The sequence below is a fragment of the Dipodomys merriami genome, unplaced genomic scaffold (assembly GCF_024711535.1).
Source record: "Dipodomys merriami isolate MVZ:Mamm:240054 unplaced genomic scaffold, mDipMer1.0.p SCAF_3, whole genome shotgun sequence".
NCBI lineage: Eukaryota > Metazoa > Chordata > Mammalia > Rodentia > Heteromyidae > Dipodomys > Dipodomys merriami.
Genome location: NW_027204492.1, coordinates 2,785,495 through 2,810,909, shown reverse-complemented (window position 1 = coordinate 2,810,909; position 25,415 = coordinate 2,785,495). Strand labels below are relative to the sequence as shown.

Below are 25,415 nucleotides of genomic sequence, written 5' to 3'. Positions count from 1 at the left end.
CTCAGCACAAACTCATTTTCAATTTAATGTAAACACAGTTAATATACATGTATTTACGCATTTACATGTATATATGTGCATTTTATATAGATATAATCTTGATATAGATACATATATATGTAAACTTTTTCCAAAGCATGCAAAGAAATATAAAATCATTCAAATACTAGATGAGAACACCACATGAAAATAACACTTGATCTAAGCTCTCTCTAACAGCAGCCAATATTCTAAATAATTTAATAGCATATTCAACATAACAGTAAATTAAATGAACAAACAGGCCATATCCAAGGAAGAAAAGTATGATTTAACATTAGAAAATGCTTTCAATTTTAATTCTCTGTATACAAATTAGATGGTTAAAAAAACCCTTGATCATGTCAATGGCAACATAAAAGCTTTTCAAATAAATTCAATACAAGTTCTTGGTAAAAAGAAAAAAGTCGAGTAACACTAGAATACAATTTTCATTTCCTAAAATCTGCAGCCAGTACACTCAAATGTGAAATGTTAGAAGAATTCTTTTAAAGCCAGGGACAAAAACCTTTCAAAACTACACTGAAGCACACAGAATGATAGATTTCAAGAGATATGAAAAATATTCTAGAATATATTCTATGAAACTAGAAAAATTGAAGAGATGGGTGGAATTGGGAGGGATAGGGGAGAAAGATGAAAAGGTTGATATTGATCAAGGTGCATTGTATTCATAAAATGACATGTTGAATTGTAATCCCTTTGATTAGCTACTGAGAAATAATAAAAATATAATTTTAAAAATAAATGAGATGCAAATATTGAAAAATATGGCATTTGCCATGCAGATGCTCACATTTGGTGACAATATTTTATTTAAAAATTCAAAAGAAAAATAATGTGGACTATTTAATAATTTAATTTAATATTTAAATAAAGAAAGGACTTCAGACAAAAATGCATGATGAATGTTATAGACAAATTAGGAACCTTGCCACATCAATGCAATAAACACTTGGAGCATAAAAGAAAATATGTTATTCATAGCAAAAATCAAAAAATCCCCACAAAATGATTCTAACAAAGTTCAACAAGATCTTAATGGCGATACCTATAGAAGATTTGCTGGTAGATTCAGATTAAGGAGTAAGTAGAATAGAATATCATTAAATACTAGAGGAAAAACGTGATACAAAGTTGAAATCCTCTTATTTAAGGAGCTTTATTGCTGATTTGCTCCCAAAATCGACCTGGGAGAAAAACATGACCATCAACAAACTGTAAACAAGAAAACATAAGAAAGTTCTAATGAGACTTAAGGCTGTTTTGAACTACTACTGGTATTTGGAATGGGGTTAACAGAGGATAGACAATGCATTTCAGGAAGATATTTAGCCTGCACAGATTGTAGATGGAAAGATGGTAGAAAGAAATGTTTAAACTTATGGCCTTAGTTCATTTCTCAATGTGAGACAGCACCTCACATCACAGTAGCTTTGGAGCAACATCAGCTCACGAGGAAAATAGAAGTGATGAAAAATAGGGTAAACTGTGGAGTTTGTGCTCAGAACTGAAACCATTATATTGAAAACTAGCCCATTTTACTAGCATTTTACTTTACTAGCTTGCAAACGATGGACTAGAAATAGTCATTGAATGAATGGCACAGAGTAAGGTAGGTACTTTATGAAATCTTGGGACTAAAGGTAAAACACCTTGAAGGAGGACTGAGAACACCAGAAGAAAGGGGATCGCAGATTCCCTCTGGCTTCTGTAATTGTCCTTCGTGGGCCCTAAGTCACAGTGTTGTAGGGACCACTCAATTCTTTCAGATGGAGGTTAGGTCTTATGGAAGGAGGAGTGCTGCTGCAGAACAGCAGAGGAAAGAGCCCTCGGTCTTGGAAGGCCAGAACACTAGTACTTGAAGGAGGACTCAAAGGACACTGGCTCTTTGGATCGAAGGGTTCTCGACCTGACTCTGCCCATATTAGTCCGAAGAGTCCTCTGGAACATGTAGTGGATGTGGAAGCACCTGACTTCACTTACCGTGTCTCTCAGACTTTATATCTGAAGAGACTAGACTGGGGATGGTAAATGGAGGAATCACGAATCTCACCTCAATCGTCATAGAGGAGTAAAGGAAAGCTAGACACCAGAACAGAAAGCTTGATCACAAAAGGAGGCTATCTTGCAATGAGTCTTGGGAGCTCCCTCCACCGGATGTAGTAGCTTGTGACTTCCGTCTTGCCTAACTCAGCAGACAGCTCTCAGTTGTCTGGAACTGCACGGGGTCAGCAAGGATCAAGAGAAGACACAAGGTAGGGATTCTGAGATAGCTCCACCCTGGAGGATATCAGAATATCTTTGTGACTAAGAAAAACAAATTAGTTTGTGTTTCAAAATCAGACAAGTAGAGCATTGATCATCATGATGTAAAAGGTTCAGTGACTTCCGGAGGAAGTTAGAAAGGAGTCCCATGCGCAGGTGTGGATTTCAAGAGTGGAGCAAGTTGGGGGGCGGGACATGCTCCAGAAACAATTTCCTCTTCCTAATGTTAGCTAGGCTAGATTGCAAGCCGAGCTGATGTGGAGACCTTGGACTTAACCTCATTTTTATGGAAAGACATGTGTGTTACATATATACTTTATATTATATTCTGTATATTATTTATTATATTATACATATCGTAAAACATGTTTATGTTATGTATATATTATATGCATTATACATATGTATTTTACATATTTTGCATTGTATTATTTTTGTATTTATATGTTATATAATAATGTAACAATATGTAATATACTATATAATTATGTGTTATTTAAAATATATTATGTATGATATGTAATATATCAAATACATGTTCCTGGTACATGAATAACATAAGGGAATTTTATAATAATGCTTCCATGCATGTGTGTGTGTATATATAAATATATATATATATATTTTTTTTTTTTTGGTCAGTCATGGGGCTGAACTCTGGGCCTGGGTGCTGTCCCTCAGCAGGTCAGCTCAAGGCTACTGTCCTACCACTTGAGCCACAGAGCCACTTCTGGATTTTTCCGGCTTATGTGGTGCTGAGGAATTAAACACAAGGCCTCATGCGTGCACAGCAAGTACTCTACCACTGAGCCAACTTCCCAGCCCCTATGCGTATATATTTACCATACTTAGAATGTTTGCCATTCATCCCTCCCTTCTACCTCCTTTTCTTTGTCTGTTTTTTTTGTTGTTGTTGTTGTTGGTCGTGGGGCTTGAACTCTGGGTCTGTGTGCTGTCCCCGAGCTCTTCAGCTCAAGGCAAACACTACCACTTGAGCCACAGTGCCACTTCCTCTACCTCCTTTCTTAAAAACCTATTTGTTACGTTTAATATTTCTTATTTTTAAGCAGTTGTACAAAAGAGTTTTAATTGAATAGATCAATTTGTGAATGCAGTGTTGTCTGCATACACACATACACAAAATTTCTTTCCTCTTCCCCTCTTAGTATCCTTTCCATTCCTGCTCTCCCTTTCTCTGATCCCAGACAGTCCTTATCCTATATTCACATCTCAGCATCATCATTATTATTGTTAATATTATTTATGCCAAATGTATACTGAGTGATGCTCTTTGCTATAAAGTTGGTTAGATACTCTACATATGTTAAGTCATATAACATTAGAAAAATGTTGTGAATTTCTGGGGTGTTTTAAGTGATTTTATTTTTCTACACCATTATAACCTTTTAGTTCTATCTTGGGGAAATGGATCCTTGTTCCCATGTTTGTCTTAGGACATCAGAGGTTAGAATTCCTGTCTCATCTGTCATGGGGAGTGCTCAAGGGGAAGAAAGATGGAACCTTGTACTCCAGATCAGAGAGACACTAGTACCCTGCTTTCAGTTTTGAGATGATCTGGGCAGAGTGGCAACATGTACAGCACCTTCATTTCTGCTTCTGGGTGTCCAGATGAGCTATGTCCTCACTTCTGTCTCCAGATTTAAGGGGGGTGGAGCCCTGGAGTAAGATCCATCAATAGAAGTGAAAGCCTTGGATTAAGAAGAGTCATCAACAGAGTACATGGAACCCCACCTGGTCAGCTGAGGGTGGTTTCCAAGATCTGCCCGGTGTCAAGGTGAGGAGAAAGGGATCAAACTCATCCAAACAAACAGCAAATCCCATACCCAACATACTATGAGCTATGGGAAAATTCTGTGCCCATGGATTGGCTGATTGCTCTGCTCTTGTTAAAATGTCTCAAAGAGAAGGGCTATGGCTTAAGGCAGATGGCTTCAAGTCATCAGAGGAGACTTTGAGAACTTCTCATATAAAGATGAGGACAGAGAAAGCCCCTGACTCACACTGAATTTTGTCATATTTCTGTTGCCCTTGGCAGGTGTAGGCAGATGTGAGATCTTCTTGTTGCCTTTTTGTGTGTCATTACTGAGATTTGAATTCAAGGTGTCCCCTGTTGCTTGGCTTTTCCTTTCAAGGCTGGTACCCTACCATTTGAGCCACAGCTCTACTTCTGGATTTTTGTTTGTTTTTGGTGGTTAATTGGACATAAGACTTTCATGGACTTTTCTGCTTGGGCTGGCTATGAAGCATGATTTTCAGACCTCAACCCCCTGAGTACCTAGGATTACATGTGTTAGCCGCCAGTATCTGGCCTCATTGTGTTTGCTTCCATCTCAGGAAGGTAGCCCCTTGTTTGGAAACTTTGTCACAGGCCATCAAAGGGTGGGTTGGGGGTCATGCCTAGCCGTGGTAAAGTTGGGGTCCAAAGTAGGCACAGATGGGTCATCTCAGAACAGTAGAAAACTAACAAGGGTGCAACCTTCCTATCCTGTAGGACTTGGACTCAAGTGTAGCCCTTGTAGGATGCAGCCTGAGAGGGGAAAAGATGGAGGTTTGGAGAGCTGTTCAGTGCCTCTCCCATGAGATCCATGGGCTATGAGATTGCCAGTTGGTTTGAAACAGTGTCCAAAGTCATATAGCAGGGTCGCAGGAAGATGCAATGTGAGGAATCAAGATAGGGTGCACACACAGTTTGAATGTTTATCAATGGCCACTGCCCACACCATAGAACACTAGGGACCTATATTTTAGTCCCCACAGGCCCTACTGGTAGCCCCAGAGTTTGTCTTTGTGATCTAGACTCATATCCTCCCTCAGAATCTGGAAGCACGGGCACGCTAGGAAGACAGGAGGCCTGGAAACATTCCTGAGAAACACTAAGAGTACAGCTTCAGCTCTACATTCTCAGGCCACTTTCATTCTTGTCTCTCTCCCCCAAGCTTGTGACTCTCCAGCACGAAGATCAGAGTCATCATGGCCAGAGCTCCAAAGCGTCGACGCTACATGGATGAGGAAGATCTTCAGACCCAAAATGAGACACAAGGCTTACTGGGTGCACAGGATCCCACACCTATGGAGGAAGAGGTTTCCTCTTCTACCTGTCCCTCATCTTTATCCTCCCCTTCCTACTCTACCCCAAAGTCTCCTTTCCGTTCCTCTTTCCCCACTTCTTTCTCTTTTTCCCCTGTCTCCTCTCCCTCCTCCAGCTACAATCCTCTGTTGCCCAGCATCCCAGAAGAGGATTTTGATGCTGCTGGGACCCCAAGTTCCAGCATTCCTATGGAACCCCAGAATCCTCATAGAAATCAGCAAAATGTAAGGTCTGGAATTTTTAGCCAGTGATCATTGGCAGTGATCCCAGGTCTTTCTCCATATGGCATAAAGAGGCTTTGAGAGAGGAAAGAGAGAGAGTGGGAGAGGGGGTGAGGGGGGAAAGAGAGAAAGAGAGAGAGAGACAGAGAGAGACCGAGAGAGAGAGCATCCAGACTAGACTTGCCACACAAATGATGCTTTTGTCCAGATAGTTGTAAGTTCTAGAGCACATAGCAGGTCAGGCTGGGGATAAAGATACACAGTATAATACATGTCAGCCTCACTGCTCCAGTTGGAAGATCTGTATATTTACCTTCCCAGTATTCTCAAATATTGTGATTTTTTTTTTTACTGTACTGTTCGTTAACTTCAGAATTGAAGATGGAAACTAACATTATATACATGTTTGTTGCTTTTTACCTAGTGTTAGAGAAGGCTTTGCTATTTGGTAAAACAAATCAAGATCCCTTCCATCTTAATTGTAAGCTGTAACAAGATGCTATGGTGTTGCAATTTCCTTGGAAATGTGAAAGAACTTAACATTCAATAAACCAACAATTAAAATATTGGTGTTTTTATTTCTTTGTTATTTTTGTCAATGATTACAGAAAATTTAAAAGTATACATTGGGGTCTAAGTTCAAGTGTGGTAGAGCATTAGTGGGTCATGCCTGCAATCTGAGCTAATCCAGAGGCTGGGGTCTGAGGATCCCAGTTCAAAGCCAGCCCAGGTAGACAAATCCAAAATACTATTTATCTCCAATTAACTGGTAAAAATCCAGAAGTGGAGCTCCAACTCAAGTAGTACTGTGCCTGACTTGAGTGAAAAAGGCCAATGAACACATTGCCTTAAAGCCCCAGTACAGACACACACACACACACAAACACACACACACACACACACACACACACACACACGTACACATACAAATAAGTTGAAGTGTAATAAGTGAATAATCTTCGCAGTGCCCATTTTCTACACATACACACACATACACACATACACGTACATGCACAAATAAGTTGAAGTATAATAAGAATTTTCACAATACCCATTTCCTACACACACACATGTGCACGCACGCACACACACACACACACACACGCACACGCACACACACAAATAAGTTGAAGTGTAATAAGTGAAGAATCTTCTCAATGGCCATTTCCTCCTGAAAAGGTCTTGCAAGGCCCTCCATTAGCTGTCCTGGGATGGTGGGGTCCAGGAGCAGCAGTCATTCCAGGGAGATATGAAGAGGTCCTCTGAGACACAAATACTAAATAAATGAAAGGTGAGGAAGTGGGAAAATCTAGGGGAGAATGATCTAATTTCAACACCGTTGTATGGAAGTTTGGGTTGGAGAAACTGGGTTGAAGCTGGAGGTGGATAAGTTAGGGCCTTATACCATAATATGGGACATAAGCCTGAGAGGATAGGAACCTGCTCTGACCAGTCCCCTTTGCATGCTGCATAGAGCAGAGAGGAACCTCTACCTAGACAGATGTGACAGATGTGCCTGAATACAGCACAATAGAACTAGGTGAGATCTCTATCATCCACCAAGGCGTTATTGGATGATAAGGGTAAATCTCTGTTGAGGCCTACAAACTCCTAGACAGGTACTCTTTTGCCCAGCTTGGAGAGACAGAGCTAAGTATTAAAATGAAATGTGTCCTTGCATGGATCCATGATGTGACCATATTTAAGTCTCTATGGAGAGGTGATCATCTCACTCACTTCTGGTAAATTTTTGTTAAATGTTGTCAAGACCCATTTTTGGTGACCTCCTGGAAGCTTATCCTTTGACCCTCTCCCTTTTCCCAGGGTCCACAGAGATCCTGTAGGGTTTTTGTTTCCAGTCTAAAACCCACTTCCCTAGGCTGTCAAGCTTCAGTGAATAAAGACTTGCTCCTCTGGAGCATGAGTCTTATTACAATCATCAATGCCTCAGTACTGCTGAGGTTTTACCTCAGCAATAACCCAGGCTTAGCTTTTAACAGTGTAGGGACAGGAGTCAGAATTTTGCTTGCCAGAAGTCAAAGGGATATGTGAAGGCCGGAAATAATACTAATTATTTCAGAGAGTAGGGTACAGGTGTTTTGGATTTTCAACCTTTCCACTGATATTCTGTCATATGTAACAATAAGTTGTTTAAAAATACTTCCATCATGGAAAGGGTGAAAGGGTAAACTAAAGTTTTATTTCTGTAAAGAAAATAATATATGAAGAAAATTATATCAATTAAAATGCTTCTAGAACAAATAATTGAGTTTAGCGTTGTTACTGAATATAAGATGATATTTGTAGTTTTATTGTAGCAATTAGCAAATGGAAATTGAAATAAAAGCACAATTTAAATTAATATTTGAAAACATGGATAAAATAGATTAAGCTGACAAAATATGTAAAAAGTCATTACCTTAAAAACTACAAACCATTATAAAGACAAATTAACCAGCATCTTAATATTGTGAACAGTGCACAAGAAACATGCGAGTATCTCTTTTTTGCTGAGTTTTTATATGTACCCATTGTATGGTGATAAATGTATATAAGAAAAATTATATATATATAGCTATATATATTTGTTTTAATGGAGATGTGGGGTAGCTAGATCATATAGGAAATTTAATTGTTTCCTGGGGAACTCACATACTGTTCTCCACAATAGCGGTCTTAATTTACATTCCCATTAGCAATGTGTGGGGATTTCCTTTCTTACATCTCTCCTCTTATTTTGTTTTCTTGGTAGGACCCAATAGAAACCAACTTCAGTTACAATCCATAGCTTTGATCACATTTTCTTGATGGCAGGTAATACCAGGCTTTTTATCACACAGTGTTTGACCACTTTTTGACCATACAGCATGTCTGTGTAACAAGTTTATGGCAGAATTACTTTGAAAAGAGGCCCAATACATCTGCTTTATTTATCACTTGATGTTGGATGTAAATCACTCCTATAAAATGTCATCATTGCCGTACCTGCTCTAGTATACTGACCATAAAACTGAGTATGATCACTTATCCAAACTGACACAGAAAATTAACCACCATGAATATTGTTCTCCATATTAAAAATGCAAGTCAAAATGAATCACAGGCCTAACAGTCATATATATATATATATATATATATATATATATATATATATGTATATATATTTCTATGTAAGATAAAACAAAAAAATTGCTATATGGAGTTACATATTACTCAGCTTGGGTTGTTGTAAGAAGATGCTATTTGCTTGTAGTTGAAGCAAACGTTTACTTTCTCACAGTTCTGGAGGCTGGAAGTCCACAGTGCAGGCTTGGCAGGATTGGTTTCTGGTAACAGCTTGATTCTTGGTTGAGATGGCTGTTTCTTACTATTTTACCAAGGTCTTCTTTCAGTCTCTCTAATAGAGGAGAGGAAAGAGAGACAGGTAGCTTTCTTTCATTTTCTCTCTTTATAAGATTACTAATCCTGTGAGATCAAGGCCCCAATCTTGTGAACAGCTTTAACCATAATTACTTTGCTAGAGGCCCTAGGACCAAACAGGATACTGGAGGTGAGGGCTTTGTCCCAGGAACTAGTTCTTAGATTCAACCCCTGGCCTCCAGCTTCCTATCCATCTCACATGCAAAGTCCTTTCATTCCATCCCAACAGCCCCAGTAGTCTTCACTCATTCTAACGTGAACTCTAAAGGCTGAAGCCTGAAGTTTCATCAAAAGTATCATCTAAATGGGGTATGAGTGGAACATGAATTATAATACATCTTGAGAAAAATTCCTCTTTATATGGGAACTTGTGATATCAGACAGTTTATGTGCTTCCAGACACAATAATGAGACTAGCCCAGGACAGACATCCCATTTCAAAGAGGAGACATCAGAGGAGAAATCAGAAAGGGGTGCTGGATACCAAGTAAGCTTTGGGATTTTAAGATTCAACAGCAAGTGTTTTTCATAACCGTAGCTACTCAAGCGGCTGAGATCTGAGGATCACAGTTGAAAGCCAGCTGGGACAAGAAAGACTGGGAATCTTAATCTCCTATTAATCATCAAAAAGTTAGAAATAGCCTTGAGAAAGAAAAGAAAATCTTGGGGACAGCACCTAGGCCCTGAATTCAAGTCCCAGTACTAGTACCAAAAAAGCAACCCTCTGGTTTGGTGTTATCTCTGTGGTGCACTTGGGTAGCTGCCGCGGACCGGGTTCTGTCGGGACGACGGAGGATACCTAGGGGAGGAACCTGGAATAGGACGGGGAGATGGCAAACAGACAACTCACACACATTAGGAGTGGATGCTGAGTGCTGAGTGCGATTTAATGCAGAGGATAACAAACTTTTATAGCAAAAAGTCTCCATAAGAAAGGGCAAAAGGTTACATAATCTTGCTGCAGGGCTTCATTCTTGGGCGGTCACCAGCTGGTCGCCTGATAGGCACTTGTTTCCGGCTTTACCTCTATTTTTAAGAAATACAATTGGTTTCGATGATTGTCACCAATTAACCATTACTTTTTTCTATAGAGGCCTTAACTGTCCCATTAAGATCTTTCCTGTTCCTTCTTTAATAGTAAGGTCAGGGAGGCCTAGATCTATACTTTTTTCTATAGAGGCCTTAACTGTCCCATTAAGATCTTTCCTGTTCCTTCTTTAATAGTAAGCACCAAGGAGACTTAGATTTAGCAAGTCTCTTAGTAAATGAGGAAGTTCTTTCTCCTAAGTAGTTATCTCAGCAATTGCCATACATTCTTTCTATTCTAGCCGCGCCTACAACTTTTTGTAAATTTCTTACAATTCCTTCTGCTGGAGTGACTTTGTGAAACCCCCAATACTTTTATATTTACTTATAACTTGTCTACTAGCCTCCATAAGAGGGGTTTCAGGGTAGCACTGAACTCATATTTTTAAGACACTCATCAGATATTGGAGTCATCAACACTCTTAAGAAAGAGCTTTGAATAAGGGAACGTTGACAATGAGTAAGTACAAAGAGCAGTAGAAGCAGTAAAAGATTAATAGGCACTCTTATGAGGAAAAGATAGGCAGAAACACACCTTTTCCAGGGGTTTTGCCAGCCTTTTCCCAGGAGTAGGCCTCTTAGAAGCCCTATTCTCCGAGGTAGACTTCGGTGAAGTCCCAAAACTTGGAGATAGGTTTCTGTAAAGCCCCATTCTCTGAAGTAGACTTCGGTGAAGTCCCAAAACTCAGAGATAGGTCTCGAGGCCCCTATCATGGTCTGATAGATGGTTTCCCATGCTAAGCAGACTCTACTGGGGTCGGCGTGGCAGGTAGCAGTGTCACCCCTGTGTCTAGTCATGTGAAGGGAGTAAACATTGCTCTAGTGAATGACGTACATGTGTGCTCCAAAAACCTCCTAGGATCTCTCAATGCAATTGAGTTGAGAATCAAGAGTACTTGTGTGTAAACATGTATATGAGAGATATTGATACTTATCTTATATTTTATTTTGAAATCAAATCAAAAGTACACTGAGCTGCTTTCCAATCTCATGCCTTTTTCCTTTTATTTGCCTTATTGTGGAAGCCAAGACATTCTGCACAATGGTAAATAGGAGAGGTAAGATTGAACAAGTGATGATTTTTCTATTGAGGAGAAATGCATAGGATGTAAAGAGATATAAAATAAATTTGAGTGTAAGTGGGAGTTTGAGGATGAAGGTGACTGCCCTGCTATGAAACAGTAGATAATCAAAACAGCCACATTGCTCACATCCTCTGATGCTGCCAAGCCCTTGTCCGTGGGAGTGAGTAGGTGACAGTGTTTTTTGGCATAAACGTGAGGCTAGGGGAGCAGGAAGACATGCTTTCCTTAAACGCGCCCCCTCCATCACGGGTGCTGCGGGGGGAAGCTGTGGTGTGAGGTCAGCTATGGAAGGCGCAGACCGCACTGATTGCTATGTCCCCTCCCCGTCCCCCCTGCCCCCCCATGTCCCCATCCCATCCCGGGCGGCTGGGCATCTTCGGGGGGCACTGCGAGGCCCTTTGTGTGGCCTCTGGGGAGTCCACTGTCCGGTCCCCCGTGAGGCTCCGTGTGGGGTCCACAGCAGGTGAGGGTCCAGGTGCTGCCGGGAAGGAAGGTGGGGGGCTGTGCAGAATTGCTTGCACCCTTCGGTGAGGCCTGGCCGCCCGGGCACCGCACTTAGGGCCTCCCCGAGGAGGTAGAGCAAGGGGAGGCTGGGGGTCGAGGTCCCCACTTTAGGTCGGAATGTGTCGGGGGAGGCCGGGCCTCCATCCCATGCTCCACTTCCCCCTCCCTCGCCGCACCCCCACGTCAAGGAATCCTGGGGGTCACTACTTAGGTCCGAGGCCTGAGGAGCAGGGGGCCCCGAGTCTTTGGGGCCAAGGGGGAACTGCAGGTGGACAAAGACGTCCGCGAAAATACAGACTACACTCATCCAAGCTTGCCGCCTCGGTCCGCTTCCGGCTGCACAAGGGCACATCCGGTGGGGGAGGGGCAGAGGGCACGTGACCACCCCCCCATCCTACCTCCCCCCATCCCACCTCCCCCCCTCTACTCCCCACTACTGACTTCCGCCGGAAGGAAGGTGCCCGTCGTGGGCGGCACGGCCTTCAGCCTTTTCCACCACGTCCGAGGTTTGTGGAGGAAGGAGAGACCTCACTGAGACCCCGTGTGGTAAGCACGGCTGGGCGGAGGGGGGAGGAAGAACCCCATTGGAACGCCACAACGCTTGGTGACCCCCAAATAATTTAGCCTTCCCTCTGCACATTTATGTGACATTGGGATGTGTTCTCAAGTGGACGCCCATCCCATAATTTTCCCGGCTCTTCCCTCAAGCCTTCCACAGGTCGGAACTGCGGGCCTCAGTGCCTGTGGCCTGGGCCTATGGGAGGCGGGGAAGGGGCCAGATGGAATTGGTGTGGAGTTGGGGTGGTAGCTGAGTAGGTGGGAGGAGGCCTCCCAGCACCTCGAGAGGTCGGCTACACTGCCGTCCTGCCTCCCGCTCTCCCGCCTCCGGCCCCACCCCCACTCAGCCCTCGCCCAACGCGGGCCTCACAGCTTTCGTGTCAGCCACACTTGTGGGAGGGAGGGTGTCGTTCCAAGTGAGACGTGGGAAACGATGAACTCCCAAGGTGCAAGGGTAGCTTTCAAATACCAGTGCTCCTTTTTCACCTCAGTACCACCTGCAAGGCTGGCATCTCCGGAGCACCACCACCATTCCCGCCTTTTCCTTGTCCCGCCCAAACGCCGGTGTCAGGGAATGCTGGGAGTGGCTGCCTTTAGTCCAGGTCTGGGCGAGAAGAGGCTGTGGGGAGCGGTGGCTGGCTGTGGTGGGTCGGGTCCCTGAGGCCCTCCCCCCTGTAAAATTCCAGCTCCCTAGCCTTTATCAGCACCACTAGGGGGCGTCGAGTCACGAAAGCATGCCCGCTGCTGCCTCACTCTGGAACTCTCACAGGAAGAGGCCTTCTGGGAGGGGGAGGCTGCGAGAGCACTCCAAGTGACAAATGGGAAAGGATAAAGCACCCCCTAAGATAAAGGGTGCCCCTAAAATTCCAGTTCCACTCGGTTCATCTCGGCAACACTAGGGGGCATTGGGTTACAGGAGAAACTGCCCCAACCCCTCCCCCACGCCGGCTCCCACCTCCGGGCGCCCCCTACAGGCGGGCAGTGTTAGTGCTTTGGTCAGGCTTTGTGATGGGAAGAGGCGGCTGGGAATGGGTGAAGGGTCGGGTGGGAATTGGGGAAGGCAGAGTGAGGAAGCCCCCGACCATGTCCATGTAGAGAGACCCCCAACAGTCCACTCCTGCCTTCTGTTTTACCCGACACCACCAGGGCGTGCCTAGTCAGAGACCACTATCACCTGTCTTCCGGACCTGTGGATACAAGACTACGCCAAAAAGAAGTACTGTGACAGCCTATGGTGAGGACAGGAGGCATCCCCAAGGTACTGGTCACCCTGAAAATCCAACCCTGCTGCTTTTTTTTTTGTTTTGCTTTTCTGTTCGTTTTTAGTGCTGGTCTTGGGGCTTGAATGCAGGACCTTGTCTCTATCCCTGAGCTTCTTTTGCCTAAGGCTAGTCCTCTACCTCTTGAGCCACAGAGACACTTGTGGCTTTTGGGGGGAGTGATTTGGTGAAGATAATAGTCTCATGGATTTTGTGCCTGGACTGGTTTGAAACCACAAGCCTGAATTCATTCTCCACACCAGCTAGAATTACACCACTACCTACCCTGCTTCTGTCTTTTTAATCCTACCACCACTAGGGAACATGAACTCAGGGATGCCCTTCCCCCACCTTGCCTTGCCCCTCCCCAACCCTTCTGCCTTGTGGATCCCTAGGTCTCACAGACTTGGTCCATGATTATGGAAGGACATGGCTGTAGGGTAGACTGTCGGGGGTCAGAGTATAGCTGAGGGAGGACAGGCAAAGCACAATCAAGGTACAGAGTCAGAGTCCCTGCCAAATCTAGTTCTGCCTCCTGTTTTACCCTGGCAGCATTAGGAGGAGCAACTTGGCACACAAGGACTATCACCCCTCCCCCACCACTCCTTTGGGCTGGCAGAACCTTGTTTGGAGGTCTGAATAGGAGAAGTTCAAAGTCTGTGATGGTTCAGGTGAGACTTCAGGAGGATAGAAAGTACCACCAAGATAGAAGGTCCTCCAAAGTTCTAGATCTGCCTAGCAGTAGGGAGTGTCCAGCCACTGTTCATTCCCCACCTCTCTCCTACTCCCTTCTACCATAGGATCCCTAGGAGTTAGACCTTTGCTTGGAGGTCTGGAAGGGAAGGGTTCTGGTTCTGGTTCTGTGAAGGCTCAGAGTGAGAGTTGGAGAGGGACAGAGTAAGCCCTCCAAAGTATAGCATTCTCCCTCCATGCAAATCCCATTTCCTTCACTTTTCACCCTGGTAACATTGAGGGTATGCAGGCAGAGAAGTGTTACCAACCTTACCCAACTTTTTCTGTACTTCCTCCATTTCTGCTTCAGGAAACCATGAGAGTCATAGCATTGCTGGTAGATTCGTTGAGGGAAGAGACTTGATACTTTCTGAGTTGTTAGTGTGATAGCTGAAGGAGGACAAAGGAAGCCCCTGCAGATCCAGTCATGCCCCTTATCTAAAATCTGCACAGGAGCTTCTAGTCAGTTGAGGACCCCCATCCCTTTCTTTAAGCCTCAAAGGATAATGGGAATCAGAGACTTGGTCCGAGGGGTGCAAATGAGGTTAGCAGAGGACAGGATCTAGGCTCTGCAATTGTTATCCTTGGTAGTTGGAGGGGGGACAGTCACTGGCCAGAAGTACAGGTTCCTCATCTCAGTCTTCCAGGTCAGAAACAAAGTGAAATTATTGGTTGCAGAGGACATTAAACTACAGAACAAGGGAAGCCCCATGCAGAATGGTCATGTTGGTGATGCCTGATTTCAGTATCTGCGTCTGACAAAAATGGGAATTGTTTAAAAGCAGCAGTACCTCTGGCAAGCACTCTGAGAGTCTAGACCAAGCTGAAGTTAAAGTAACACAGGGATGGACCCCAAGTCCTGTTAGAAGTCACAATGAGACAGGAGGTAGAAGTGGTTGAGGGTGGAGGTCAGTGATCTAATGGTCTTGCCCCGCAAAAAGTGTGTGCAGATCAGCAGAGAGAAAGGGCCGAGTCCCAGTGAGAAGGAAGCATGAATATTTTGAGGACACTCCAGGCAAGAGGACTCCCTGAAACCAGCTACTTCTGTCAGCCTGGGTGACTTCTTCAAGAGTGTTCACATATGCTGCCTGTGCTTTCTTTCAGTTCTCAGGACTGTGAGGCCTTGAAGTGAGGGGAGGCACTAGGAGAGCAGAAGGGACCGTACCTGGTCAGCAGAGGAAGGTGTCTAGGATCTTCCAGGAGTTAAGGTGAGGAGAGGAGGGATCATCCTCACAAAACCACATGGGACCCCAGCCCCAACCTCCCAGCTATGGGAAAACCTGGGGACTGCGTGGATTGGCCTTCCCTCGGCTCCTCTTCTGGTGTCCCGAAAAAAGGACGTTGGCTTAAAGCTGGCAACCTAACAACATCAGGAAAGTTCCAGACCTTGCCTCTTATCAAGATGAGAAATGACCAGGTCTTTCATTCACATGCTCCACACTGAATTTGATCCCTCGTGTTGTTATCCATGGGAAGTGTAGTGAGATGTGATGTCCTCTTACTGCCTTTTCTCTCAGGATGGTGGACCTTTGTTGTGAGACTTGTGCTCAGTGCACCAGAGGGAAGGATATGTTCATGTTCTGCCAGGGGAGATTTGGTGGTCCAGAGTGAATTTATATTCTCTCCAGGAAGAGTTGGAAACATGCAGGGTGTGGCCCACCCCTCTGGTACCACTGAGAGCCCAGTGTCGTTTCTGCAGGTTACAGTCCAAGGGAGAAAGGGCTAGAGAGCTGCTAGATGCCCCTTTCATAAAATCCAGGGACTAGGAATTCAGATTTTGGTTTCAGACAATGTCCTCACCTCACAGAGAAGATAATGCCCAGGAAGACCCCAGGAGTAAAGATAGATGGACATCCTGAATGTGTCCACAACCCACTGAGGAACACAGAGGTGCCATGTTGTCAGCATCATGGGTCCTACTGACAGCTCCAGAGTATCCACCCCTGAGTCAATGTTCATCCCCTTCCTCAGACTCCTACAGCACCCATCCATCAGGAAGACAGGAATCTTGTCTGGCAGGCCCTAGTCATCACCTTCATGAGAGTCATGAAGTTTTCCATGGAGGCCACTCACACTTTTCCCTCTCTCCCCCAGGCCTGTGACTCCTCATTACCAAGACGAGAACCATCATGCCCCGGGCTCCTAAGCGTCGACGTATCATGACTGAGGAAAACCCTCAGCCCTCAAATGAGGACCAAAATCCAACAGATGTGCAGGTTGCTGAAGCTGTGGAGGGAAATGTTTCCTCTTCTTCATCCACCGGTTCCTCATCTTTCCCTTCTTCCTCCTCCTCTTCTTCTTGCACTTGCTCCTCTTGTTCCCGCTCTTCCTCTCCCTCCTCTCCTTCCTCCTCCTCTTCCTCTTCCTCTTCTTCCTCCTCCTCCTCCTCTTCTTCCTCCTCCTCTTCTTCTTCCCACTCTACCTCCTCCACTGCTTCCTCCACTGGCAATGATGGGTCCTCAAGCAATTCCCATGGTTCTCTGGGACCCAAGCCTAGAAAACGAAGAAAGCGCTCTTCAAGCACCGAAGACGATTCATCAGACTCACAGTCCTTGCTCTCAAGTGAAATGGATGAAAAGGTGAATGATTTGGTGTATTTCTTGCTCCTCAAATACCAAATGAAGGAGCCTGTTACCAGGGCAGCAATTGTGGATTATGTCATGAAAAATTATGAGGGAAGCTTTACCCTGATCTTGAATGAAGCCATTGAGTGCTTGCAGCTTGTCTTTGGTCTTGATTTGAATGAAGTGGACCCTACTACCCATACCTATGTTCTTGTTACTACCCTGGGTATTACATATGATGGGATGCAAACTGAAGTTCACGGTGTGCCCAAAACAGGTCTCTTGATATTTATTTTGAGCCTAATTTTCATAGATGACAAGTGTGTTTCTGAAGAGGAGGTGTGGAAAGTGCTGGGTATGATAGGAGTGCATCCTGATAGCTACCACCACCTCTATGGAAATCCTAGGAAGCTTATCCTGGAAGAATTCGTGCAGGAGCAGTACCTAGAGTACAGGCAGGTGCCTGGCAGTGATCCTGCTCGCTATGAGTTCCTGTGGGGACCTAGGGTCCTGGCAGAAAGCACCCTGATGAAATTTCTACAGTTTTTGTCCGGCCTCATTGGCAGTGAACCCAGCTCTTTCTCTGTATGGTATGAGGAGGCATTGAGAGATGAGAGAGAGCGAGCCCAGGCTAGACCTCCCGAAACAAATGATGCTGCAACAGATGATTCTGCAACAGATGCTGCTGCAACAGATGCTGCTGTTGCCCCAAGCAGTTGCAGTTTATAGAGCACTAGTGGCTTCTAGCTTACAATAGATCAGGCTGGGGCTAGAGATATAAGACACCCAACCTCACTCCTCGATTTGGAGGACGGAGGCATTTATCTTCTTAGTTTTCTTAAATGTTGTAACTTTTACTACAGTGTTTATTAGCTTCAGATTTCAGGTGTGAAATTACATTATATACATACTCATTGCTTTTACCCATTTTAAAGGTTTTGTGATTTTTATACATGTTCATTGCTTTTACCCAGTTTAAAAGTTTTTGTTAGTTGGTGAAACAAATCAGGATGCCTTCCATCTTAATTGTAAGCTGTAACAAGATGCTATGGTGTTACAATTTTCCTTGGAAATGTGAAAGAACTTAACATTAAATAAACCAACCATTAAAATACTGGTATTTCTTTTCTTTGTTATTTTAGTCTATGCTTATAGAAAATTTAAAAGTATACATTGAGTTCTAAGTTCAGTGTAGTAGAGCACCAGTGGCTTATGCCTGCAATCCTAGCTGATCCAGAGGCTGAGGTCTGGGGATCCCAGTTCAAAGCCAGCCCAGGTTATCAAATCCAAAATACACTTTATCTCCAATTAACTGATAAAATCCATTAGTGGAGCTCCAGCTCAATGAGCACAATGACTTCATTTAAAGCTCTAGTGCACACACATACACACACACACACAAATACCACAAAAATAAGTTGAAGGGCCATAAGTGAAGAATCTTCCCAGTGGCCATTTCCTCCTGAAAATGTCAGGGAGCATCTGCTCTTGCAAGGCAGTGGTTATTCCAGGGAGATATGAAAAAGTCCTCTGAGACACAAACACCAAGTAAATGAGAGGTGAGGAAGTGGGAAAGACCAGGGGAGAATGATTTGATGTCAACACCGTTGCACAGAAGTTTGGGGTTGGAGAAACTGAAATGCCTCTGTAGGAGTTGGATTTATGAAGCTGGGGTGGGGGGGGGATAAGCTAGGGCCTTACTCCATAATATGGGACATAAGCCTGAGAGGATAGGAACCTGACCTGACCAGTCCCCTTTGCATGCTGCATAGAACATAGAAGAACCTCTACCTGGACAGATGTGACAGATATGCTTGAATACAACACAATAGAACTAGGTGAGATCTCGATCATCTACCAAGGAGTTCTTGGATGATAAGGGTAAATCTCTGTAGAGGCCTACAAACTCCTAGACAGGTACTCTCCTAACATTTTTTTTTAAATCTTTAGTGTGGTTTTGATCATTGTCAGCTGATGCTAGGTTTTGTCTGTGTTGAAATCAAATAGTGTAAGGGAGGGAGGAGAGGAAGGAGGAAGGGAGGAGGCAGTGTGAGGCCAAGGGAAGGTAATGGAATGAAGAGAAATAAGGGAGAAGGGAGGACCTGGCTCTTGATTCAAAATGTAGCAACTACCTAGCAAGGAAGTGTCCTTTGCACTTAGGTTTTGCAGTGTCCTCTAGGAGGAAATATGTTCTGAATTTCCTTCATGAAACTTCATTTTAGCAGATGAGCTGTTCCATGTCCTGCATAGATGCATATTCTCTGAACTGTCCTAGAGGAACCATGAACACCTGAACATCATCCCAGAGTGAAAGAAGATGGAATCAAAAGAAGTGAAACCCACTCGTGGCATGCACAGATGAGCTTGCCTAGGTGGTTAGGAGCTAAAGCTGCCTCGAACGTGATAGATGAGGAAGGACTACAGAAATCGTGCACTGAAACCCAATTGAATTTCTTTCTTAAAAACTGAGGCTCGCATGGGATGAACAACAGTTTATTTGCAAAACTCTAAACCTAATTTAAAAGGGAAAATTTACCATCTTTATATTATGTCTTACCTGTGAATCTGTAGCACAGGAAATTCCTTATTTTCAGTGTGCCTATTGATGATATATGTATAAATGTTCAGATAGGTCCAGTCATGTGAAAAATGACAAACATGGAGTTTTGAATAGGCATTCAAATAGGAGAAAATTCTCAGCCTAAGATGATAAATGATAATTATGGATTATAGATGGTATGTAGTTGATTTCCAACAGAAATGTTTGAACAGTGATATGTTATGCTATATTTGAAAGCACCTTTCACCTCGTATGCCTTAAATGCCTATCTGTAAATATTTCCATATAAATACTAAATATTCCGTTTGAATTTCTGGATGGGTTATTTTCTCCCTTTAAATCCTTCCTATTTTTACTATACTTTGGGTGTCTTTATTGTCTTAGATCACTTTGTGCTGCTTTAATAGAATACTGATTACCTGAGAATGACCTATTTATACAATACAAAGAGACTTTTACCCACTGATTCTGAGGTTGTAAAGTCTAAGAATTCGGACCCACATCGGATAAGAGCGTTTTTACTGAGCCATAACATGTTGAAAAGAAATACGTGGCAACTGCTATAGTTTGAATATTCAATGGCTCCCAGGATCCTGTGTTAAAAGATTACTTCTCTATCCAGGGCATTGTTGAGAGGAGGTGAAGCCTTTAAGAGATAAAGCCTAATAGGAGGTCTGGGGTCATTAGTGGAATTCCCTAGAAGGGAATTCCCTAGACAGGTCTTGCCTGTCTCTGTTGGTGCACTTGACCATGAGGTAAATGAGCATCCTCCACTATGTACTCTCCATTCTCAGCAATAGAATGACTATCCTTCTTCCACTTCACCACCCCACCCCACCCGACCTCCCCCCCCCCCCGTTAATATTTTTCAGTCTCTTTCTTTTTCTTTTCTTTCTCTCTTTTTTTTTTTTTTTTTTTTTTTTTTTGGTCGGTCATGGCCTGAACTGTGGGCCTGGGTGCTGTCCCTTGGATCTTCGGCTCAAGGCTAGCGCTCTACCACCTGAGCTACAATGCCACTTCTGGTTTTTTCTGCTTATGTGGTACTGAGGAATCAAACCCAAGGCCTCATGCATGCGAGGCAAGCACTCTACCTACCACTGAGCCACCTTCCCAGTCCCTCAGTCTCTTCCTTTCTAATGACCCTAATTCTTGTGTCTTCCTTTATTTCTAGCCCTGCTGAAAGTTCTGCTGTGGGGAAGAGTTCTGTGCTATTGCCTTTACCTTGTTACCTATCAGAATCAAGCAACACTGCACACAGTTTTCATTTCTTTATTAGTGTGTATTAATTGTGCAAAAGGGTTTTATTGTGATCTTTCCACACATGCATATATTGTACTTCCATCAAATTCACCTATTTATTATTATTACTTCCTTATTATTTTTTCACTTCCTTTTAAAAGTACTCATATCATATTCAAGTAACTTGAGTTAGAACAAAGAATTTCAGACATTTTATTTTTCTATACCTAGACCTTACATCTACAGGTTCCTCATCTATGGTTTCAAAGAACAGCTCAATGATTTTCACTTTTCATTTTTTCCTCAGGAAAAGGTCTATATTGAACATACATAGGTTGTTTTCTTGTCATCATATATAAATTATATAGAACAACATATGTATTGTATTCGGTGTTATATGTCATCTAGAGATAAGACACACATGATAATGCTTGTAGGGTTTAGGTAATGCCACACCACTTCATGTAAGGGAATTGAACATTATTAGTATATTTCGTTATCTGTAGGAGATTCTAGAAACAGTCCCCCATGGATATTATTATGATGATCAGCTTTTGTTGTCAAGTTGATCAGATTGAAGGATTCTTAGGAGATTATGAAGGCATATTACTGTGTGTGTATCATAAGGGGTCTGATCTAGGTTTAATACACAGATTCAAATTTTGAATAGGCTACTTGGTAGGTGATAGAACTATGGGAGGTAAGGTCCTAGTTTGACAAATAAGGTCACTGGAAGTGTGCATTTATGGGTAAATTGTCCTGGTTGCTTTCTTGTCTCCTTCTGCTTCCTGGCCATCATGAGATTAGCATCCTCCTCTACCATATATTGCCAGTACCCCGGGTCTATAGCAATGGAGCTGGCCACTTATTGACACTTCTAAGACTGTGAGCCAAAATAAACCTCTTCAGAGGATAAATAACTTAGGGATACATACACACACACATACATACATACATACATACATACATGCATACATACGCACACATACACACACATACACTTTCAGTTTACAGAATATTTTCACATTATATGGAATTCTAGATTGGCAGTTTTATTTTTGCTTAATTAAAGACATTATTTTAGTCTCGCCTTGATTTCATTGTTTATTGTTATTGTTGTTATATGCATTAATTTTGTACAAATTACTGAGATCCACTGTGATATTTCTGTGCATACATATGTTGTATACTGAGCATGCCCTTCTACCCTCTTTTCACCCTAGGACCACTTTCCCTAGGATCCTTCTTAATTCCCAGTAATGCTTCTCATACTTAAAGCCAGTATTAGATCTAGTTGTATCTTCTGTCTACTCCTCCATAGGTAAAGCATGCTTTATTCTCTAGGTATTAAGTACTTTGATTTTGATAGATTTTGCCTGCATTTTTATACTCTTTATTTTTGGGATTCTATTAGCTTTTACAACTGTGAATTTACAGTCTTTATCAAATTGTCAGATTTTCCATTTATTATTACCTCAAATACTTTTATCTTCCTTCTTCTAATCCTTCAGAGTTGCCAAATACACAATATTAAGTTATTTGAACTCACCTTACAGCTTACTAATGTTCTCCTCAGTGTTTTCCTTTCTGTGTGTTTTATTCTGGACAGTTTTATCACATTTGTTTTTTTGTCCAACTTATTAATCTATAATATCTCTATCTTCTCAACTCAGACATAGTAGCTTTTATATTTCAAATTTGGTTAAATTTCTAAACCATATTTCCATGTCCCTATTTAACATGTTTAACCTTTTTTCTGTTTTTGACCATATACAGTTATATGTAATACTATTTTTCTTAGTATACATTTAGTTAGATATTTCACTTAGATATTTCCGTACATGCATCTACGATTTCCCAATGAATGCCCCATCATTTTCCCTTATCCCTTCCCTCTTCTAAAACAATTTCAACAGGTTTCAGTATTCTAATTTTGTACACACAAAGAAATACAATGACCAAATTATCCTCATTCCCAATTCCCACTGATAAGATCACTAACAGAGTCTGCTTTAACTTTCCTATTAAAGTGGCAAAGACTTTTCTATATATATATTTGCTTACTGCATCATCTGTTTCATTCCTAGGTCATTTTTTTCTTCATTATTGATCATACGTTGGTTTATTTGAATGTCGTGTAAATTGGAATTGAGTCTTAAACATTGTGAAACACTTTTGTGTTTCTATTAAAAAACATAATATTGATCTTCATTGTGAGACACAGTCAAATTATTTGGAAACATCATGATAATATGGAGACATGATTTTCAATGCTTTTTGTGATATAAAAGCAATGTTTAGTGTCAAGCTCATATTTACTCAGATCTATGGCAAAACTATTCTGTATAATCTAATGTCCTATATGTTAAGAGGTTTTCTATTCTGACTAATGGGAGCAGAGCTAATTTCCGTGCCTGTATGATCTCGGGGATTCTCTTTTTTTCTGGAATTTTTGACATTCATAAGGCTGTCACTCTAGGCTTAAAAATATCTCTTAGGGGACATTCTTCTTGATAAACAAAATATTGAAAATCACTGTTTCCATACATGTTCTCTGTTTTTTTAGCTATCTCATATACCCGTGTAAATTTTGTCCCTGTAATCTAATCTTTTCAGTGTTTCCATAATTATCATGTGTGTGTGTGCTTTGTATGTGTGAGTGTGAGTGTTTGTGTGAGAGAGCAAGAGCGTGAGCAAACCCTGAAGCTTGAACACATGGCCTGGGTGCTGTCCTTGAACTCTTTTTTGCTCAAGGCTAGCACTCTTCCACTTGAGGTACACCTCTACTTCCAGTTTTTTTGGGGGGGAGGGGTGGTCAATTGGAGAACAGACTCATGAACTTTCCTGCCTCAACTGATCTCCAAATGTGTTCGTCAGATTTCAGCTTACTGAGTTGTTAAAATTACCAGTGTGAGCCCCAGATCCCAGCTAACACATCAATTTTTAAAAGAAATTTAAAAAAAGAATTGAAATCTAATTACTAGGCTATGTGTATTCATCAAATTTCTCTCACTTTCAAATGTGTGTTTCACATGTATCTTTTGAAAAAACCTTTCCTCTAGAAAAAAATTATATTTAAGCCATATTTTCCATGATATTAACTGGATTCAATATTTATAAGGACTGTCAAAGAGGTTTTATCCTAACTTTCATTATGAGTGTCATTATACATCTCCTGTCAAAAGTTGTCTCTTGTAAAAGCCCATACTTAACAAATTGTCACTCACCAACATTTTTCAGTTACGAATTTCAGTTCATAATAGAACACTGCTCTCTTTTTTGGTGCCAGTCCTGGGGCTTGAACTGAGGACCTAGGCACTGTCCTGGAGCTTTTTTTTTTAAGCCACTTGAGCAACAGCTTCACTTTTTGGTAGTGAATTGGAGGTAAGAGTTTTATGGAATTTCCTGCCTGGGCTTACTTTGAACTGTGATCCTCAGATCTCAGCCTCCTGATTAGCTAGGATTACAGGAATAGGCCAGTGATGCCAACTTTCTTTTTTTAAGCACTAATTATTGTAACAATGATACAGTATTTTCCTAATAATGAACTGCATTTACCTCAATGCATTGTTTATCATTTTATTAATACTTCAGTACTACACATTTTATCTGTTTGATTGTTCATTATATCTCACATGCTTACTTTTCTGCATTCATAATTCCTCTGTTTAACAATTCACCTCACGTGTTTGCTTCAGCAGCACATATACTAAAATTGGAACGATACAGAGAAGATTAGCATGGCCCCTGCGCAAGGATGATACGCAAATTCGTGAAGCGTTCCATATTTTTGTTATGTCGAAAACGAACTTTACAACTTTGGTGGGGGAGGTCCCGGGGAGGATTGGGTGGGTGGGGGGGATTGGAAGGGATGGGAAGGGGAAACAAAGGAGGAGGCTACAATGCTTGATAAGAAATGTACTCATTAACTTGACCATGTAATTGTAACTCCTCTGTACAGTATTTTCACAATAAAAATAAAATAAAATAAAACAAAAAAATTCACCTCACAAACTGTTAAACAAAATTGTGAATAATTTCTCTGATATTAACATGATCCCACAATTTTCTTGTGTATTGACAATTTTCTTACCATTGAATAATTTATCCTTTCCCTTTTGCATGAACCACATATCCTCTTCTCTATCTTTAGATACACACCTAATTTATTTCTTTATAATAGAATGATTTTATGTTTGCTTTTCTCCTTTTAAAATATATCACATTTTACAAAAATCAAATACCATGGAATTAACAAATACCAATATTCCTGTCAAGACCTTGCCTTACAATCATATTTCTCACAAAATATAAATACCTGTTTTTATTTTTGAATATTACCACTTTTATCTTTCATATGGATTTGCAGTATAGGTAAAGAGCTTCCTGTAATTTCCTTTACACTGTCTAGAGTCTGTGACGTAAATATCACTCTAAGCACTGCTTTACATGAATTTCAAACACTGTAAGATATATTTTATTTTCATTCATTTAAAAATATTTTCTAATTTCTATTAGGAACTTCTTTTGAAATATGTCAGTAAAATTTTTGTCTGCCTTTCAAGTATTTCATCTTTTCAATTTAGATCAATTTATTTTGAATAAATAATATTCATTGCATGACTTCAATTCTTTTGAGTTTGTCAAGTATTGTATTGTAGCCCATCTTGGTGAATATCCCAGGAGCACTTCCTTATATTCTGCTGTTTTGTTGTATGAATTCACATTAAATGAACTTGTTTGCTAATGCTAATGGACTTTTTCTCTATTT

The 25,415-nt window shown here is 41.8% G+C and overlaps 1 protein-coding gene, 1 long non-coding RNA gene and 1 other non-coding gene across 3 annotated transcripts; all 3 read left to right on the top strand.

Moving 5' to 3' along the window:
• Positions 1-12,219: 12,219 nt before the first annotated feature.
• On the top strand, positions 12,220-15,459 carry LOC138839305 (uncharacterized). The gene is made up of 3 exons (XR_011375939.1): positions 12,220-12,278; positions 13,437-13,548; positions 15,386-15,459. It is a non-coding gene; the product is annotated as an uncharacterized lncRNA (long non-coding RNA).
• A 936-nt stretch (positions 15,460-16,395) lies between these two features.
• On the top strand, positions 16,396-17,574 carry LOC138839482 (melanoma-associated antigen 10-like). The gene has a single exon (XM_070039054.1). It carries the CDS (start codon positions 16,411-16,413, stop codon positions 17,572-17,574), a length of 1,164 nt encoding a protein of 387 aa, XP_069895155.1. The 5' UTR covers positions 16,396-16,410.
• Positions 17,575-24,329: 6,755 nt separating this feature from the next.
• LOC138840611 (U6 spliceosomal RNA) lies at positions 24,330-24,436 on the top strand. Its single transcript, XR_011376163.1, has one exon. It is a non-coding gene; the product is annotated as a U6 spliceosomal RNA (small nuclear RNA).
• The last annotated feature ends 979 nt before the right edge of the window (positions 24,437-25,415 follow it).

What these genes read in the sequence shown, in the direction of transcription:
- LOC138839482 (XM_070039054.1), top strand. Translation starts at nt 16,411, where the DNA reads ATGCCCCGGGCTCCTAAGCGTCGACGTATCATGACTGAGGAAAACCCT.